Source organism: Panthera uncia (assembly GCF_023721935.1).
Source record: "Panthera uncia isolate 11264 chromosome C1 unlocalized genomic scaffold, Puncia_PCG_1.0 HiC_scaffold_3, whole genome shotgun sequence".
NCBI lineage: Eukaryota > Metazoa > Chordata > Mammalia > Carnivora > Felidae > Panthera > Panthera uncia.
Window position 1 is genome coordinate 44,424,250 of NW_026057584.1, and position 21,137 is coordinate 44,445,386.

The 21,137-nt window shown below is 36.3% G+C and overlaps 1 protein-coding gene across 2 annotated transcripts in view; it reads right to left on the reverse strand.

Moving 5' to 3' along the window:
• ANKAR (ankyrin and armadillo repeat containing) overlaps nt 1-21,137 on the reverse strand; it is a 73,036-nt gene that overhangs the window by 23,298 nt on the left and 28,601 nt on the right. For both annotated transcript variants that reach the window (XM_049615338.1, XM_049615337.1), the window contains 8 exons: nt 20,156-20,357; nt 17,243-17,451; nt 14,974-15,078; nt 12,603-12,844; nt 8,088-8,256; nt 1,672-1,913; nt 1,349-1,502; nt 1,103-1,264 (listed from right to left, as the gene is read on the reverse strand). In XM_049615338.1, coding sequence (XP_049471295.1) covers nt 1,103-1,264; nt 1,349-1,502; nt 1,672-1,913; nt 8,088-8,256; nt 12,603-12,844; nt 14,974-15,078; nt 17,243-17,451; nt 20,156-20,357 — 1,485 coding nt within the window. The remainder of the gene's footprint in view (nt 1-1,102; nt 1,265-1,348; nt 1,503-1,671; nt 1,914-8,087; nt 8,257-12,602; nt 12,845-14,973; nt 15,079-17,242; nt 17,452-20,155; nt 20,358-21,137) is intronic.

Below are 21,137 nucleotides of genomic sequence, written 5' to 3' on the forward strand. Positions count from 1 at the left end.
TCAAGAAAAAAAAATCAACCAATAGAAAGAGACCCAGAGATTATATAGATGCTAGAACTAGTTACAGAGAAGTTAAAACAGCCATTTTAAATATGTTACATATGTTCAAGACCATAGAAGAAAACATGAACATGATAAGGAAGAAAAAAGAAGGTGTGTGTGTGTGTGTATAACCAGTCTAAACTAGTAAATTTGAAATGAGTTTTCTTCTGTAGTTCTACTGGAGAATCCTTTGTCTATGGCAAATGTAGACAGCTTTGAAGTGAACTAATGAGAAGCAATTGCACATGAGCGCACACACACAAGGTATCTTTGTATATATGTTATCTATTAAAATTTTAGAAAGATCTATAATTTATACCAGAGGTTTGGACTGAAAAAAGGCACATTATTTTGTCTGACTGATTGCCTTGGAGTTTAATGAATTTCTGCAAGGTAGTTTTTTCAAGTAAGGAGAAACAAATCTTTTTGGAACCAATTCCTACATTCTTCATTCAGCTAGACTATTTTTTGAGGAAATACAATCAACTAGAAAAAAAAAAGGGCTTTTTTTCTTATCTATAAGAAACAGTCTACAGTCAGCCCCACACATTCATGAAGGTCAGCGAAGAACCCAAATTTTTTATTTTTGGTTGATCAACCACTGACAGCACTTTTACAGATATCCCAAAAGGTTAACTCCTTTGCAATCAAAGGAACAACTAGACCTACTGGCCATTTTATAAAGAAAGAATCATTATGGAAAAAGACTGGAATTGAAAAATGTGCCCCAACATTAAAAATCCGTATAAAACATACAGTTCTTGAGATTCAAAAGAAGAAATGTTTTCCTCTTACACTCAAAAAAAAAAAAAAAATGAGATTCTTTTAACTCAAAATAGCCAAGGATCATTGTTCTCATTACCCTTTATAACCAGAGTTAAAGGGAAAAATGGATATAAAATTATTAATTATACCACTTTTACTCATTAAGGTCTTGGAGAAATAAAAAAAATGGTAATCCTTGAATAAATTAAATATGATTTAAGGCTCTATCAATGGGGACAGAGAGGAAGGGAAGAATCTTATTGATATTTTAAAAATTGAGGAAATAATTACAAACCAATACAAATGGACCCCACTGCTCTGATGACACTCAGAAGTGTGCCTTCAGCTATTTTATTGATCCTTAGTAAGCGAACCAATGGTGCAATTCCATTTCCTTCACATATTTGATTTTGATGCATCCTGCTGTCCTTACTTAGAGCTATGACTGCTTCACCTCCTGGTAAAGAAAAGCAAGAAACACGTCCGACACTTCAGTGTGCTGCTTTACATTGTGCAAATGGATGCATAGAAAAGAACTCACCAACATACTGCATTTTAGCTGATGGTGACAAAAGCATATTTATTATAAAGTTGTATCCAATCTGTTCTGCCATATACTTCTGTTGTTTCAGGGTTTGTCCTGCCAAGGCCCAAAGGGCTACAGCTCCTTGTTCCTTAACATCTATTTGAAATGCCTATTAAAAAAATATATTCCATTCTTTCAATGAGCATTGATTGAACACTGTAGGAATGTTTTATAAAATGTTTATTCTAGAATTGGTTTTAGTTTTCTTTTCACTTTACAAAATTCAATATTGAATACTTTGTCTAAGAAAAATGACAAGTAATCATAAAAATTCCTACCTTGAGGAGTTTTAAAAGATATTTACTTAATGATTTTTCCAGAAATTCTCTCTGTATACATGGGTTGTAACTCGCCAGTGATTCCACAGCCATTGCACCCTTCACTTGAACACTAAGGTGTTTCCGTTTAAAAAGGGCCACCAGAGGAGGAATGGCTCCCTCTGAAGCCATAGCGTTCTGAACTTCCCTGTTGTCACGTGCCACCTCAGCAATCGTTGCACAAGATACAGCCTTCAACACATCTTCAAATCAATCCAAGGAACAGTTAAATAAATCTTTTAAAAATATTTTAAAAATGCAACTTATCATTGTATTCTCATAGAATCAAACTTATAGAGTGTGTAAAAATTTAGAAAATAAAGAAAAATAGAAATAAAACCATCCAGATTCTCACCACCCAAACACAAATATTTTGTTTAATCTCATTCACTTTTATTTTTTTAAAAAAAGCCTACTTATTTATTCTGAGAGAGAGAGAGAAAGAGAGAGAGAGAGAGCAGGGGAGGGGCAGAGAGAGAGAAAAGTCCAAGCAGGCTCTGTGCTAAGAGTACAGAGCCTGATATGGGGATCGAACTCACAAACCCTGAGATCATGACCTGAGCAGAGTTCAAGAGTTGGACACTTAACCAACTGAGCCACCCAGGTGCCCTATTCTCATTCACTTTTTAAGTGAAAAGACATTTAAATAATGTTCTGGACATATTTTATATAGTTGTACTGTAAGCACAATATCCTGCATTTTAATTTACAAGTAAAACATGTTCCCTTTCTTTATGAACATTGTCTCCCAAATATTCATTAATGAATGTATTACATTTCCTTAGCCATTCACATTTTTTTAAGTTTATTTATTTATTTTGAGAGAGAACAAGTGTGAATGGGAGAGGGGCAGAGAGAAAGGAAGAGAGACAATCCCAAGCAGGCTCCTGACTGATAGCACATGGCTCAATCTTATGAACCATGAACCAAAATCAAGAGCCGGACCCCTAACTGACTGAGCCAGTCAGGCACACTGAGTGGTAGGAAAACCTCACATTAAAAAAAAAAAAAAAAAAGGAAGATACATGGTGTTTCCAGCTTTTCACTGTTTTAAACAATGTTTAGGAGAAATGTTGGCACATAAGGTATTTTTCCTTCCTGTTTCTTCCCTTAGTATAGTGTCCCAGGAATTCCTGGAGTAATTTAATATATCGCATTAAATTACTTTCCAAAATTGACCATTGCATCTTAGCCTTTCATAATCAGAGTATGAGCGTTTCAATGTTGCTTTATCTTTTTAAATATAGATATTATCATTAAGAATAAATACATAAATTTAGCTAATTTGGTAGGCAAAAAATTGTATCTCCTATTTCATATTTTTGGTTACTGGTGAGACTACACAATTTCATATATGCTTTTTAACCAGTTGTACTTGTTCTCTTTAAAACTTACAGGAAAGTTTCAAGAATAAATCTGAGAACTCTCTCAAGATTTAGCAACAATTGATAGACATCCATCATTTTTTTAACTTTTTTTTTACTTTCTGTCACAGTATGTTTCACTCACCAATTCCTGCTCTGCTCTACCCCTGAAATAAACCATTTTTCCAAGAAGTTCTGGTTCCTTTTAATGAGGAATGGTACTTAGAAATCAAGATTTGATAAATAAAAAATAAAAAAAAAAACGTTGAAAAAAAAAGGGGGCGCCTGGGTGGCGCAGTCGGTTAAGCGTCCGACTTCAGCCAGGTCACGATCTCGCGGTCCGTGAGTTCGAGCCCCGCGTCAGGCTCTGGGCTGATGGCTCGGAGCCTGGAGCCTGCTTCTGATTCTGTGTCTCCCTCTCTCTCTGCCCCTCCCCCGTTCATGCTCTGTCTCTCTCTGTCCCAAAAATAAATTAAAAAAAAAAAAAGTTGGAAAAAAAAAAAAGAAATCAAGATTTGAGTACTAGATGTGTTCATTGCTACTTAAGTATCATTTCTTCTAGACTCTTACTAGACAAGATTAGGAAAATGTATGTATTTCCAATGTTCCAATTCCAATCCAACCTCACAGGATTCTTTATTGCCTTCCTACATTCTTACAGTTCTTTTCACAGTGAGAACCCAAAACTATCAACATATTTATTCACATGTTCATTTCTACAATACTTTTAATACTTTAACAGTTCAGAGCTGTTTCATCTATATCACTATGAAATACAAATCCACTAAGAAGAATTCAAGATATGTTTGCAGGTTTTTTTTATTCCCCTAGACTGAGGCTATATAGTGAAGTGCTATGTCAAAATTCACTTGTATTCATTTTTTCTTCTTTTAAAATCTTTATGTCATCAATTTGAAATACAGTTGATTCTGTTTGGTTTCAATTTTAGTTTCCCCCTGGTAGACTTATAGATCCAGTGTGTGTGTGTGTGTGTGTGTGTGTGTGTGTGTGTGTTTTAATATGTAAGACATATGTTTCAAAAAGTCAAAAAATGTACAGAAGTCATTTTTGTATCCAAACAGGCAGACTCAATCCAGCATTTGTTCTTTCATAGACTATTTGGGTTAGTTTTCTCTCTCTAGCAAGCCCTTATTGTTCATATCAATTTATATATATCACTTATATCAAATATATTAACTTTTTGCTATGAATATTTTCATCATTCAGTCATTTGTTTTTTCAGCAAATACTTTATTGAGGAACTACTATATGCCAGGCACTGTCCTAGGCACTGGGAAACAGTGATGAACCAACAAGACAAAAGTTCTTGACCTTGTGGAGCAAGCCAAAAGCCAGAAGTATGAAATATCAGTAGGTTCCATACTACTTTAGAGTAAAATAAGACAGGAAGGGAGTGATAGGAAGATCATTTCCCTTTGGAGTTGGAAGGTTAGAAGGACTTATAGACTATGATAGAAAGTTGAACTTTATCCTAGGTGACAAAGAGCTAGGGAATGACTTAAAGGAAGGTAAAGAGGGACAGGTGGCTCAGTCAATCAGTTAAGTGTCAGACTCTTGGTTTCAGCTCAGCTCATGATCTTACAGTTTCATGAGTTCGAGCCCCATATCAGGTTCTGTGCTGATGATGTGGAGCCTGCTTAGGATTCTCTGTGTTCCTCTCTCTCTCTGCCCCTCACCCACTCATGCTGTCTCTCAAAATAAATAAATAAACTTTAAAAAAAATAAAGGAGGGAAAAGATATGATCAATTTGCATTTTACATACATCACTCTAGTAACACTTGGAATGTTGTTAAGCCCAATAGGTTATAAAATTAAGAGAATGTGGGGGGATCATTCTTTCTCTTACCCCTTACTGCTATGTCAGTTCAAAAAGTGGAAATTACTTCTCTCACATCCCACTCAGGCATGTTACTCATTTCCCCCATAAAAGGAATAGTGAGTTACATAATTTCTTAACTTGGAAAATGAGTCATTGCAAATGCATGCCTTGGGTTCTTTTGGGCACTGTTTTTATTTGTTTGCTATTTTCTCAAAGCAAGCAATAAGGCTGAAGTTTTGATCTCTATTTGATTCCTGTGTTTATTATCAATTCTTCTAAAGGAAGAAGGGCTGTCTTAGCTCCTCAATAATCCAAACTAGCTCTAAAGCTCAGAGGAGAGGTCAAGGATTTGGATACAGGACTAGAAAGAATAGATTCTAACCATAACAAAATTCTGAAGAGTAAATAGAATTGCTTGAGAGAATGTGCTGTGTGAAAAAAGAAAAAAGAAGAAAAAGAAAAGAAAAAGGAAAAGCAGCAAACCAAGAACAGATGCCCAAGGAACTCCCAACTTTAACAGTTAGGTGCAAGAAGAGGTGCCTGGATGGCTCAGTTAAGTGTCTGACTTTGGCTTAAGTCATGATCTCATGAATTCGTGGGTTCAAGCCCCCCGTCTGGCTCTGTGCTGACAGCTTGGAGCCTGGAGCCTGCTTCAGATTGTCTGTCTCCCTCTCTCTCTGCCCCACGCCACACCCCCCACTCGTGCTCTGTCTCCCTCAAAAATAATAAGTAAACATTTTTAAAATATTTTTTAAAAAGAGGTGAAAGAAGCTTAATGGTAGAGGAAATCTTTATCTAAAACTCTTGCAAACAGAATTCCGAAATTTTCAGATTTTAGAAGATAATGAGTGCATATATTATGTATTACATAACATCCGGGAGAGTCTGGAGAAAACATTTCTGCAGTGAAATGTGTGAATAATCATTCTAAGAAGGATGACGTGCTCTTCAAGTTTTGCTCAGATAGTTGGCAGTTGAAAAGTATTTTGTATACTTTCTGTTACATATTTCAATTGCCATGGTGGCCTCATAGCACAGAACAGGAAAACTGTGTGCCACAGAAAAGATGAAATCTGACGCATTGTAGGAATGAGAATATGCATGCAGGCACACACATATGTGGAAGAGTGTGAAATAAGCAGCTAAAGATGGGTGAAGCAAAGGCTTAAAACAAACCAAACTCAGCAAAAGTTGAGGAACTCCTGGAGGTAGGGGTCAAGACTAAGGAGATGTTAATGAATCCATAGTCTCAAGAAACTGCATGTGACTCCACTTTGGGGCCATTTTACTTTAATGCATGAGATCTTAGAGTGGTTGAGAATGTTTAAGAGGATATTGGAATTAACAAAATTCCTTTGTGATCCCCTACAGCTTACCAAACCAGCTAACGGTCAGGAGAATTACTTGTTGAAGCACTAAAATTATAAATGAAGTACTTATAAGTTATAAACAAAGAGAAAAAATAATTTCCTTTTTTTCCCAAAAATTATCTTCCTTGGAATGAGGAGATAATATAGATTATAGTGTAGGATGAATTACTTTCATTTAGATAAGGCAAGAGCACCAAAAGAAACAATTTCAACAATTTATTTCTATAGGTTTCTTTCATGAATGTATTTATTATTCATTCAAATTCTCTCTGCAGTTTGTGCTTTGTTCTAGCATCTGGGGTTGGGAAGATGAAAAAGGATAGGGAAAAGGTAGTCCCTGTATTTAAATTTTAGGTGATAAAACACAAAGAATAAACTAAAGAGTAATTATAAACAAGTAGAAATTCTATGGCTAAAATATGCATAAAAGCTGGCTCTCTTTAATGCCATTCTTTTTTAAATTGAAGTATAATTGGCATACCATGTTATATTAGTTGCAGATGTACAACATAGTGCATAGTGATTGGATGATTCTATACATAATCTCTAATGCTATTCTTAAAAATGATAAAGTAGAGCATAGTTACTGATGGAGGGCAAGCTGATGACCTTAGGAATTTGTGATGAAGGGAAAGGACTTTCAAATGATTTCCCTATATGAGAGAGGTTCTTAGAAGATGATAATTCCTTAACTTTGAAGCTCTAAAGTAAAAGAAAGTCTTCTGCAACAACCCCTTTATCCATTTTCTTCTCCATTCTTTCTTCCCTTTATCCATATTTTTTTTTTCTGTATTTACTCCTAGAGAACTAGACCAGAAAGATGATAAACTAAGCAGGAAGACAAACGGGCAAGCTTGGCAGACAGTCTCTCCTTTGCTATCCTGTCCGCCACTCCTTTATGGTGTATTCAATAAACTTTTTTTAAAAGAGCTTTTTAAAGTTTATTTATTTTGAGAGAGACAGAGAGAGAGAGAGAGAGAGAGAGAGCAAGTGGGGAAGTGGCAGAGAGAGAGGGAGAGACAGAATCCCAAGCAGGTTCGGCACTGTCCGCACAGAGCCCCATGTGGGGCTCAAACTCACACACTGCGATTATGACCTGAGCCAAGATCAAGAGTCAGATGCTTAACCAGCTAAGCCACCCAGGCTCCCCAAGAAGCTCTATTTCCTTTAAAAAAAAAAAAAAGGACAAGGTTTTCCCTGATTTTTTATCCCCTCAAATTTGGGGAAAACCATGGATTTGAAGCTTACCCTGTTATGTGTATGCTCACTGGAATGAGACAATACTTATGGAACCTAAGAGATCATTTGCAGTACCTGCAAGAGTACCTGCAGTACATCATAGCCTGTGATGTTCTTAGAACTGATACGTACTTCAGAGTCTGATAATTAGCTTAAAGACATGATGACTTTGAATTTTGATACCAATATCTCACAGAAAACCTGAAGTTTTTGTTGTAACTTATAAAATGTTCCAATGAGCAATATATGTATTATTCATACAAGGAGTCATCTACTCAAGTCCCTGGGCATATTAACTGCATGATTTTCATTATTTATGCCAGTATTTCCATTTATAGAGAAATCAAGTTAAAGTTTTTTTTTTTTTATAAAAACTATACCTTTGAGAGTCAATCCTTTTATAAATTTGGTGTTTGAATTTGAGTGTTTGAGATGTTTAGTTTATATTATATATGTCTAGATGCACTCTAAAATAACAGGACATGTCTTCATATAAGGCAAGTCCAACCTGTATTTGCTTCACTCAGTATATCCAGCCACTTAATATAGAAATCGAGGCTCACCTGAATCTGAACTCAGAAATGTGATAAGATATTGGATGCCTTTATGGTCTCTCACTGCTCTTTGATTTTGTTCATTTCCCATACATAATACCCGTATACAGTTCATTACATTTACTAGCACATTTTCTATGTTTAACTTCAAGAGACTTATCAGAGCTGGGATTCCATTCTAAAGATAAGGAAACAAAAAATTAATTACAATAGAATTATTTAAGATTTATGCAATCTTTATTTAAAAACATAAGTCTATAATCTTTCTTGCTATAAATATCTGCTTACATAGGAGAGAATGGTTGCCCATAAACAAATGTCTCTACTGGCATGTCACATTAAATGACAGTTAACTCTGAGCATAAAATATTCTCTTCTACAGCAAAATAAGTTAAGGCTACAAGTTCACTGTAACATTTAATAAATGTCTAAAAAGTAAAGCAATTGAGTAAGATCAACTAAATACACTGCCAGTTTGGAAATATTTGCCATTGTAAACATTGTGCTGGTAATTGGTAATTATATTTGTGCAACACAAAATATTTTTAAATATAAATTCCTAATTTTAAATGGAATAAAGGTGGCATTTCTCTCTACTAACAAATAATGCAAGAATACTAAGGAAGATAGACAGAAATGTAACCTCATTTTCAATAAAGTTAGGAGACATCTGTAATATTGAGCCACAATAAGTTTGTGTGAATTACCAGCAAGAATTAGAGAGATCTCCCATGGCCACTGTCCATAGGAAATGCTGGCAGACCACAGTTGTCCAAAATGAGAGCCTTTACCTTGAGGGGCAGAAAAAGAAATACACAATTCCCTGTCTGAAATAATAGGAATGGGTATATACAGGATGGAAGCAGGCTCTTTCCTGGGTCAATTTGGCATAATGTTTCAAAAATGAAGGAAGGCAAGGATTGACAAGGAATCATACTGACAAGATATGTTTGGAAGAAGTAGACTCTCGGTGAGGTAAAAAGGAAGAGATGGACTCCGCATTGTGGAGGAAATAGAATCTTACATTGTGAGGTACTATGCACCAGTCTCTGTTGGCTTAGGGAAAAGTAAAGCTGGAAGAACCCATGCATACAACTCTGTGGCATAAGTCGTATGCTTGCTAGCCTAGAACTGGACCTTTTCCCACATATACTTCCTGCAAGTAGCAGGACGAGAAAGAACTTAACCTAATTCAAAGATGAGTAATGATCAAAACAGAACTAGAACAGCATCTGTCCAAATATATTTAAGAAAAAAAGTAGAAAAACTTACGACAAATGGATAATGTTCATCAAAAAAATATTTCCACAAAAATAGATGAGATTTTAACTTAAAGTGGTACATTATTATCAATGAAAAAAATTAATGAAACAATCATTTCTATAAAACAAGAGTGCACAGGAGATACATCAGAGCTCAGGGAAGATATTTTTGAAATAGGGGAGAAGAAATGGGAGCTGGAAAAGCTCAGGAAAGATGTGGAGAAATATAAAAGCCAAACTGTAATCCACACAAAAATAAACAATGCTGACAAACATAGCAAGGGACAAGGACAGGATTAAGAAAAAAAAAAAAGAAATAAAATGAAACAATGAGTGGAAAAGGACGAGAGAAAAAATGATAGCTATGTAAGGCAGGAAAAGGTAATATAATATGCAAATAATTAGTGTTCCCAAAGAGAGCTGGTCATTTAATTCAAGCAAATAAATGCAATGGTCAGTATTTGACTTTCACCTTACAATAGCTTTGACACTATTGATCATTCTTTCCTCTTTGAAACACTTTCTTCATTTGGCTGATACAGATTCTTCAGGTTTCTTCCTACCTTGTTGGCCATTCCTTCTTAGTCTCCTTTGAGGTCCCTCCATATCTTTCAACTTTCCCACAGATCCTGGTGAACTTAACTTTCAAAATATAATACAGAATGTAGGGGCGATTGGGTGGCTCACTTGGTTGGGCGTCCGGCTTTGGCTCAAGTCATGATTTCACAGCTCTTGGGTTCAAGCCCCACATTGGGATCTGTGCTGACAGCTCAGAGCCTGGAGCCTGCTTCAGATTCTGTGTGTGTGTCTCTCTCTCTCTGCCCCTCCCCTGCTCTCTCTCTCTCTCTCTCTCTCAAAAATAAATAAACATTAAAAAATATATAATACAGAATGTGATCACTTCTCACCATTTTCACTCTTATTACCCTGGTTCAAGACACCTTTATCTGTCATCTGGATTACTATAATAGCTTTGAATTAGTCTTGACACATCCACTCTTGCCCACCTATTTCAATAGAGGGTAGATCTAAATCTCTTCATGGAACTTCCCAGAACAAAATCATTCAATGGCTTAACATACTCAGAACAAAAGCACAGTGTCTGACAATTGCCCATACAACCGTGATGTGGCCCACCATTACCCAACCCAGCTGAGCATCTCCTGTATCTCTCCCCTCAGCTACTTTTGGTTTCTTGTTGCTTCTTGAACATACCAGGCACATTCCAACTTCCATTAACTTTGCACTTGTTTCTTCAGCCTAGAATACTCTTTCCAGCAGAAAAACATGACACACTTTCTCATCTACTTTAAGTCTGCACTCAAATGCAAATACTTATTGAAGTATTTTTCACCACACTCCCCTCTCCCCTTTCTCTGCTTTATTGCCCCCCTTACCACTTATTTTCACCTAACGTATATGTTTGTTTTATTTGCTTTGCTCATGGTCTTGCTACTCCCAAGTAGAATACAATTTCCATGAAACTGGGGTTTTATTTGTTTTGTTCACTGTTATAACCCCAACATCTAGAATAGAATCTGCCATCTAATAAACTTACAAAAAGTCCTCATGTGAATGGACTAAAAGAATATTACAGAAAAAAATACTTAAAGATATGAATTCAGGAAAGCATTCTAAAAATAAAAGAAGATGAATATACATGTTGAAAAGTTATACCAAGTCCCAGGAAATACAGGTAATGAATGTTGACATGTAAATCCTGCACTTTAAAGATAAAAAGAGAAGGAAAACACTGACCACACAATAGATTAAAGTTAAAAAGATAGTAATAACAAACTATGACAGAACAAAGATTAAACATGTCATGTCAATGTCATGTCAAATAAATGAGCTCAATACATACACTCAACACAAAGTGAGTGGCAAAGCATAACCTAAATATGTTGATTCAAGGGACACATTTATCCCAAGTCTGGGTAATTATTAGATTAACCGGAGATTATAAATTCTAAATAAGTAAAGACTAACTCTAGAGGTGAGTCTGGGGTGTCTATATTTCCAATATATTTCCCAAAGATAACAAACCAACCAACCAACAGGAAATGACTCAGAAAAGTTAAAAAGGATGGGCAGAGCCAAATTAAACATGAGAGTGCAAAGGAAACATCACAAACATAATTCTGGACAATATAGAATTCAGGGAAAAAGTATTACACTCGACAAAAAAGGTACATTTTATGATGCTAAATTATTCAATCCATGGTGAAGAAGCATCTACTGAATAAAACAATAAAAATAATCTTATAGATATCTCATAAAAGATCTTAAATCAAGCATAAGCAGACACAACATAGTAGGTTTCATTTGAGGAAATGCAGCATGGCAAAGATTGCTTGGTGTTCACAAAAAATAACTTTCTGGTACAGTTGGACTGCATTTTCCAGCCAGGACAGAAATAGCCAAAGTGGTAGGATTTCTTGTAATACCCTCTCATAAACAAAGAGAAGCAACCACATCCTAGAGCTAAATAGGCCCTTGCCCTGCCTTCTGTGTTATCTCAGGTGATCATTTCTGTTGAGAAACAGTCCTCCCTGGGCCTCTTGCATTCCTACCCATGTTGGAGCATATCAAGACTATGCCAGCTCTTTCACCTAGGCCAAGCCTCAGGATTTTTATGTAGCTGGTAACCTTGAAAGGTGTGGTGATAACATTTCCCTTTAGACAAACAACAGGTTTGCTTACTGGTTGTTACCAAAGTGATAGGTTTCTCAGGCTCGAGGTTCTTCAGGTACATCAAAAACCCAATGTGTGGATAGCATCCATTGGGGCCTACTGTGTTGCTTGGGAGAAAGGGAGAGGGGACCCGGATACCTCTGCTGAAGCTCATGTCCTTTGCTGTGCTTGCTCTGGTACTATCTTGCTCTTGTTTACTTTTAGCACTCATGGGATTGTGGCAGGTTTGTTCTTTGCCATCTTCTTTGAGATTGGATTTCTTCCCTGGGAATTTCACCACTGCATAATAAATGGGTATGTACCTTCCTAGCTTCTTTTTTTTTTAATTTTTTGGATGTTTGTTTATTTTTGAGAGTCAGAGGGACAGAGCACAGGCAGGGGAGGAGCAGAGAGAGAAGGAGACACAGAACAGAAGCAGGCTGCAGACTCTGAGCTGTCAGCACAGAGCCCGACACAGGGCTGGAACTCACAAACCATGAGATCATGAACTGAGCCAAAGTCAGATGCTTAACCGACTGAGACACCCAGGGAATGTCAGTCAAAACGATATTCTATGAAAAGAACTTACACATGTGGCAATAACATCCTTGTTTTCAAGTTGAGCAATGTCATATAAAATGACAGCACAGCGAGAATGTAGTTCAGGTTCATCAGAAACCAGTAGGTTGATCAGAGCTGGAATGCCTCCCGCCTCTACTATAGCATGCACTATGTTTGCATGTGTTGAGATATTACTCAATAATCCAACTGTTTTGCACTGTAATTTTATTTTGGAACATTTTAATAGATTAATTAAGGCAGGAATTGTACCTGCAATAAAGAAATCAAGAAAAAGCATGAATTATTTGTAACCATTTATAGTTAATTTATCATGATAAGATTTAAATAATGGCTGTGGTCATCGCCATATGAACAATTAGCAAATAATTCTATAACATGTTAATAAAATTATAATTTGAAACCATATGAATTCACCTGTCTGTCTTTTCCATAATTCAAGCAGCTCTCATGTTCACACGTCTGATTTTCACACAGCACACAAGCCTATTATTTCATGTTGGTAACGCTAAGCCACCTTGGAACCATGGATTTTCAGCTTCAAATGATAGATGAATAAATTCTTTGAGCCACCACATGATACAGTTCAGTTTTGGATATTTCTTTACATTTGTGTGGCAGCATTTGTACAATTATTTGAGCATTTTATTATATTTTACCTATAGTTTTTACAAACAACTGAAAAACAAAAAGTGCTGAATCTAGTAAAAAGCAACCTTAGCTTCATTAATTATAATTGGTTCAAGGATGGAAATCACTGGGCATGGTGAAAAAAGAAAATTGGCTTCAGTCGGATGTTTGTTATATCAGTTCACTGTGAAAGAAAAGAGCACACTCTGGAGACACAAGAAATGTTGGAAAATATAACTGTATAATCAGGGCTTTATTTATTTATCTACCTGAAATGATACCTCCCTCATGACTTATTTATCTATGGTTTACCTTTTGGACACAGATTTTTGTACATGTTTTTAGGAATACTAAAGGTTAGTTTTAGGGTACTACTTGTAATTTTTTTATTCATTTATTTATTCATTCAACAAATATTTATGGAGCATCTTATGTATGCCCAATATCCACATTAGAGTAGTGGATACCATATTAGACAATGAAGATAGAACGTTTCCATCATTTCAGAAAGTTATATTGGAAAGCGCTATTCTCAAAACAACCAAATGAGGTAGGAATCATTTGATTAACAAGGAAATTAGGGTTATAGAGGGCGAGCAATTAACTTAAATTCTAAATGCAGAGCTAGTGACAAACCCAGGGTTGACACAAAAACTGCTATTTTTTAAAGTTTTTATCTGAATTCCAGTTAGTTAATATAGAGTGTAATGTTAGTTTCAGTTGTAAATATAGTGATTTAACACTTCCATACAATACCTGGTGCTCAGCACACACACACACACACACACACACACACACATACACAAAACCCTGCTATTTTTTTTAATGTTGAGAGACAGAGACAGAGACAGATTGCATTGGGGGAGGAGCAGAGAGAGAGGGAGACACAGAATCTAAAGCAGGCTCCAGGCTCTGAGCTGTCAGCACAGAGTCCGACGTGGGGCTCGAACTCACAAACCGCGGGATCATTACCTGAGCTGAAGTCAGACGCTTAACAGACTGAGCCATCCCAGCTGCCCCATTTTAATTTAAAAAATAAATTGTGTAAATACAGAATAGGGATAATTTCTAATTGAAAGTAAATATAAAATGTAGTACAGTAATTTAGTATCATTTTTAAGTTTACAAAGTTTTAGAGAAGTAGAATTTATATAGTTTTTTGATTGTGTGCAGTTTCCACATGAGAAATAAAATATAAGTTTGTCAGAGAAAGACAAATACCGTATGATCTCACTTATATGTAGAATCTAAAAAATAAAACAAACAAAAAGTAGAATCAGACCTATAAATACAAGGCCAAACTGATGGTTCCCAGAGGGGAAGGGGGTGGAGACATGGGTAAAATGGGTAAAGGTGTGAGTGAGTGACACAGACTTCCGGTTATGGAATGAATATGTCACAGGAATAAAAGCCACAGCGTAGGGAATTTAGTCAATGGTATTGTAATAGCATTGCACAATGACAGACGGTAGCTACACTTGTGGTAAGTATAGCATAATGTATAGAGTTGTTGAATCACTATGTTGTACACCTGAAACTAATGTAACACTGTGTGTCAACTATACTCGAATTAAAAATTTTACATATATCGTCAGGTAAAGGTAATAACCTTGGAAAAAAGAAAAATAGAAACTTAAAATCAACTAAAAAGTTTTCTCTACAATTAAAAATAGATTTTAAACCGATTGAATATAATTATAGCTCTACATAAAATAGTGTAAGCAAAAGACAGTAAATGGATTTTACGTCACCTGCATCCAAAATATATTTCCAGTATCCAGCATTTGCTAAACAAATTACTTCCAAGGACATCACAGCCATCATCCTTCGTTTATAGCTTTCACACTGCAACATTTCTGGTAAGCATTCAACAGAAAAACGCATATTGTAATTTTAGAAGAGGGAAGGGAATGATTGATCTGCTTCTGTATAGGCCAAGTGAAGCTGTGAGTTGAGATAACGACTATTACACCAAATGCATTCATTAAATTCCCTCTGTGCATGGCCTTCTGAGGGGTGCTGAACAGGTTGCAAATGCCCATAATCTCTGAGGTTTATAATCTATACAGTTAGTAGAAAAATTCTGAAATGTTTAATACTTGGTCTGAATGACTTGGATTGACTGGTCATATGGTTCAAATTTACTTGGGAAACAGTACACTTCTCTCTTGCCTGAAATCAGTTGTTCAATAAAATTTAAGCGTAAGCTTTCAAGAATGGCAAAGTAAACTACATTATTGTCAATAAAAATTTAATATCTATTAAAGCACATAGGAAGCTTTATACATTTCCTGAGTATGAAGAAGATAACTTCAAAAAATCCTAAATGCATTTATACTCTAAATTCATGTGGAGGTAATGCAAATAAACATATATCCTTCTAAACAACGTCTATCGTACAAGAAGAAGCCACATAGAAGTATCCTTTTCTGGTCTCTCTTTACCCTCCTCTTTTCTGAGTTCATCTCTCCAGATATAACCACTTTGGACTTTCAATATACCTCCATATTTCTAAATGCTTATATACACTATGACCATTTTCTCTGTCAATTTTGGACATCATCGACTGACTTCATGTTATGGTAAATGAGAAGTTAGCTCTTCCACCACTCTGCTGCCACCCCCTCTCCCTCCCCTTCCCCACATTTATAGTATTTAGTTAAATGAATATTCCATACATATTATAATGCCTATGCAGGTATTATTCACAGGTAAGCATTGCAGCGTACTACAGTTTTGTCTCCTTTCTTACTTTTGTCTTTCTTGGGAACCTTATTTTATTCCATCTACCTAGTTTTTCTTTGTACCTGTCGGTAATTCCTCCCACATCCCTTTGGCCCGGGTACACAGTTTCCATTAGGGGACTTCATTTGCTGTCATCTTTGAAATCACCTTTACTTTTCTCTTGGTGCAGACTCCCAGTTTCCTGTTTGTTGAGGAGCATTCCTGCCTTGGCATCTTTCGGTCTTTCTGGCCTAGCCTGGTGCTCTCAGTCAGAGTGCCTAGTGAGGATTTATGGTGTAAGTCTGACAGATCCTCAGATTTCCCACTGTCAGCTTGGGATGATTTGTCCAGTCTGCTAAATTCTAAGACTTGCCTGTTTCCAACATTTTATTGCTATTTTCTCCTTTCCTGTTTTCTCTTGAAAGCTTATTTCCTGCTGTTGCTAATGTTATTAGTTAAGCTCTGTGTAATTTTAGTGGGGTTTTGAGGGATAGTAAAATCAGATTTGTGCATTCAATTGGCCTAGAGACCCTTATCCTTATAATATTTCAGGCTAGACCAAACAAAAATCTGGAGCAACATCTCAAGCAAAAATTTTCATAAAACATATATCAATATATGAGGGAAAATGTCGCTGAATCTATGTTTTATTTATTTATTTATTTATTTATTTATTTATTTATTTTATTTCATTTTATTTTAGAGTATGCACACACATGCATGCAAGCCAGGGAGGGGCAGAGAAAGAGGGAGAGAGAGAATCTTAAGCAGGCTCCACACTCAGCATGGAGCCTGATATAGGGCCTGATCTCATCACCCTGAGATCAGGACCTGAGCCAAAATCAAGGATCTGACACTTAACCAACTGAGCCACCCAGGCGCCCCTGAATCTGTCTTTTAAATTAGGAAGGAATAAATTGGAGGGAGTTTTCTTCACTTTAATTAATTTTCTTCCTCTTTCCTTGTTTTTTGCTTGTTTTAATTTGCTTTTTTGACAGAAAGGAGGATAGATGAACTTTTGGAGGAAGTTGGAAAATAAAAATAAATATAATTGTGTAAAGTACAGTGTGAGTTATTATTCTTTGATTTTAATTTAGAAATAAAAGTACTTTTGAACACACAAAATATAGTTCAGTATTATTTGTATTCTTGCTTTTAACTAAACAGTTTTTGATTTTAACTGCTTAAAATATGATGCATGTATTATTTTATTTGCTCTATTTCAGAGTATCAATGATTAAGCTGAATAATAATCAGAACATTTATTTATAAAGAGATTATGTGTTGTGCACTCACCTACCAAAGTTTTCCAAACCGGAAGTTCAGGAATATTTAACTCTATTATATGCTTGAGAACCTCTGTATGAAAGGTTAGCACTGATAAATGAATTATATTGTTTCCTTTAATATCTGTTTTTCTCCAGTTAGCACCAAGAGAAAATAGGTATTGAATAGTGTCCAGTGCTCCTGAAGTGGCAGCAAGCAACAGTGGAGTACACTGATTCCTAAAAATCAAGAAACATATTATGATAATTAAGCACACGTATAGTGTCAAATTTACTTCTTGCGAAGCCGTCCACATTGCTGTTGGAGGAAGGCTGATTTATATTGATTCATATCATCACCTTCTCTTCAGTACATGGTATTATTCTACATATTCCACATATAAATAGATTTGCCTCCCTTGCCTTGGCTGTCCTTAGTATTTGCCCCTACTTTTCCTCCCAACTTAATTATCACACCTTAGAATTTGTTTAGAAGTTGATAACGCTCAAAGTTCTTAGAATACACCACCTCATCTAATCCTTACAACTCTATGAGCGAAGGAAACAGCAAGGCAAGTATCATCAACCCATTGTACACATAGTGAAACTGAGCCCAGGGAGTGTTCCAAGCCACTTCTTTATTCTTCATGTCCAGTTCTCAAATCCCAGCTTCCTCATCATGGCAGAAACTAACAGATTTTCTCAAAAATCTCACTGTCTGCTTCTTAGATACTGAAGATCTTTGGTTGGGCACATGACTGTCCAGCCAAATATTACATCCCAGCTTCCTTTATGGATACCTATTGGCCAATGACTAAGTTTGGCCAATGTGATGTTAGTAGAACTGACCTGGGCAATTCCCTAAAGAGAAAAGGAATGTGCCACTACTTTGCATTTCTGTTTCTCTTCATGGCTAAAATACAGGCATAACGATGAAAGCAAGAGTAGGCATTTTGAATCAGGATACGGAAGCCACATGTGAAGAAGCAACAGGAGGAAGGTTGCATGTGTACCTTGTTTAAACTACAATATTTTGGCATATGTTTGTCACAGTGGCTTTGATTGTATCTTAACAGATCTACTCACTAGCAGTGTGACCTTAAGCAAATTGGGTTATTGTCTTCATCTGTCCAGGAATGAGGATAACAACACTCAGCTCACAGTGTTAGTGTAAGGGATGAATAAGGTGCTTAGCACAGTCTCGATACATAGTTTCCCTCTCATTCTCTTTTCACTGTCACATGCCTACTTTGTATCCTTATACCCATGCCTCTTTCTTTGTGAAGACCTCTTTCTCTTGCTGCCTGTCCTTGAACTTTCTTTCACCTTTGCCCAGTTAGCCCCCAAACTCTCTCTCTCCTCTATCTCATTTTCCCTGGGTCCTAGAGAAACTCTTGTCTTTTATGAGTAAACATCTCTTCACTTTCTCCCTTTTGTTCTTTAATAAGACTGTTCTATTGCTTTATTTATCCTATTCAGTGGTAGGAATAAAGATTACTTCTACTTTAACACTATCACTCTGATTTTCCTCATGAAAAGCATACTACCCAATAAATTGTATTTCTCTTTTCAGGTCCATATTGCCATTCCCCCTGCCCTGCAGGGTGCTCTTCCAGCATCTTAGCTCCTGAACTGCCTCACCAACGTGCCCCTTGGATTGTGACTTTAACATCCATGCTAATTACCATCTGTGTTCTGATCTCTCAGTTCCTTGTCATACCTTCATTTGGGCTCCATATTCATACACACCTGCATGGTCGCACTCTTCATTAGCTCCACACAGATCCCAACCTCGGTAATTGTCCTCTCTATGAATCCTTTCCTTTTTCCTTATGTTCACAGATAGCTTCTTACTTCCACCTCTGATATCCAATTGTTTGAGCTTTTACAACCCACTAATCATTGTGCCGCTCCACTCAAAGACATTGTCACAATATGACTGAGCAGAGCTGATTCGGGTCTCTATATTCCATGGCTCTTTCCAGAGTCTCTTAGAGAAACTATTAGCCAGAGACCATTGTTTCCTGAAAGCTTTCTTTACATACATCTTTGCCCCAACCTAGAGGGAGGATTAGTTTCTTCACTTAATCATAATGGCCAGGTTATCTGAAGACCCAGAAATATCTGAATGAAACTATGCCTAAATCATGTTCAGATTCAAAATGATAACTTTGTGTTTCAATTATAACCAAGAATGTACCCTTCAGGAGAAGTTACACCTCCATCTTAAAGTTTGGTCCTCTGCTAAATTATGAAAGAGAATTGTGAAATAGAAGCTAAATTGTGAAATTGTATTTGGGGTGTTTCTCTATTTCAAAGTTATTTTCTTCTTCTTAAAAAAAAAATGTTTTTTAAGATTTTATTTTTAAGTAATCTCTATACCCAATGTGGAGCTTGAACTCACAACCCCGAGATCAAGAGTCACATGCTCCACCAAATGAGCCAGCCAGGTGCCCCCATAGTTATTTTCTTCTTTTTAATGTGTTTCTCTTCTGTATACCATTAGATGTTTCTCCTGTTATCTGAGGCCTATCCACATTGGTCTGGATAATCTGGTAATCTACAGCCTTTGATAATCTTGTGCTGTTTCCTGGTTGGGTAGATTCCAATTTAGAGCAACTTTTCTCCTCCTTAGTCTCAGGCTTCTTCCAGAGCACTAAGTAATAACCTGATAAACTGCTCTGTGGAACCAAACCACTAATAAAAGTTTAGCAAAAACTTCCTAGGGTTTACTTCTTATTCTTTCAGATAGCATGGATAGGTCAATGGCAGTTCTCTCTTTATACATTGTAGAGGTAAGTGGTAGATGAAGAAGATAGGGACCAGAGGGTAAGCCTTACATAGCCTTTGACATGGATCATATCAACCGTTCCTTTTACTGTCAGTGTTTGGGGCAAGCCATGAAAGCAGAGGTTTATGTTTTTACAAATGCTTAATAACTTACTCAGCTGTCGCCTCTGCTTCTATCAAACTAGGATCCTTCCTGCAGAGAGCAATGATGATGCCAATATTGTCATAGAAAGCAGCAAAGTGAATCGGCATCCAACCTCTTTTTTCAGAAAGTGTGTAATCAGCTTTGAAACAGAGTAGACAGATGGTTGTTTCCAGTGAGCAAGCCTGTGCAGCCAGGTGTAGAGGTGTTGGACCTAAAATGTATGGACAATTATTTAGGCGGTCAAGGTCTAAAATGTCCATCTAAAAACATATCTTTTTGATATCCATCTGTGGAGCTTTTTAGTGCTCATCTGGAGCTTTTATATCATAAAAGATAAGCAAGATAAGCATTAAAAAGTATCATTTTAGGCAATTCTAGATTTCTTTAATTCAGGATGTCTGACCATTAAAAATTAGTACTTCTTTATAAATGAAGAATAAATAACATTGAAAATATTAAATATTTGAAAAATTCAGTCAATGTGTAAAATAGTTTTGTGATATCAAATAAGCTATTTCTTGTTTATTTTCCATTTTACTTAAATGTTTTGTAGTAAGAGGTAAAATCCTTTGAAATTCAAAGAGAAATATGTTCACAAAAGCCCTCCATGTCACTAAATCCAGTGGGTGTTTTTCAATTCTCATCTTACCTCTCAACAGTAAGGTTCTTCCTCTTTAAAATGTTTTTTCTCCCCCTTGGCTTTTGTGATACCATAACCTCCTATTTTTCTCCTACCTCTCTGGCTACTCCTTTAGAGTCTCCTTTGGGACGTTCTCATTATCCCGATGCCTACATGAGCCTTAGGGCTCTGTCTCTGGCCTTTTTATCTTCGCAGTGACTTCATTTACCACCTATAAGTTGGTGACTCCCAGGATTATGTCTCTAGATTTGTTTCTTCTCCAAGCTCCACATCTTTATCTCTAACCTCTTATGAGGTGTCTCCACACACCACATCAAACTTAACATGTTCTGAATTGAACTCCCCTCCAAA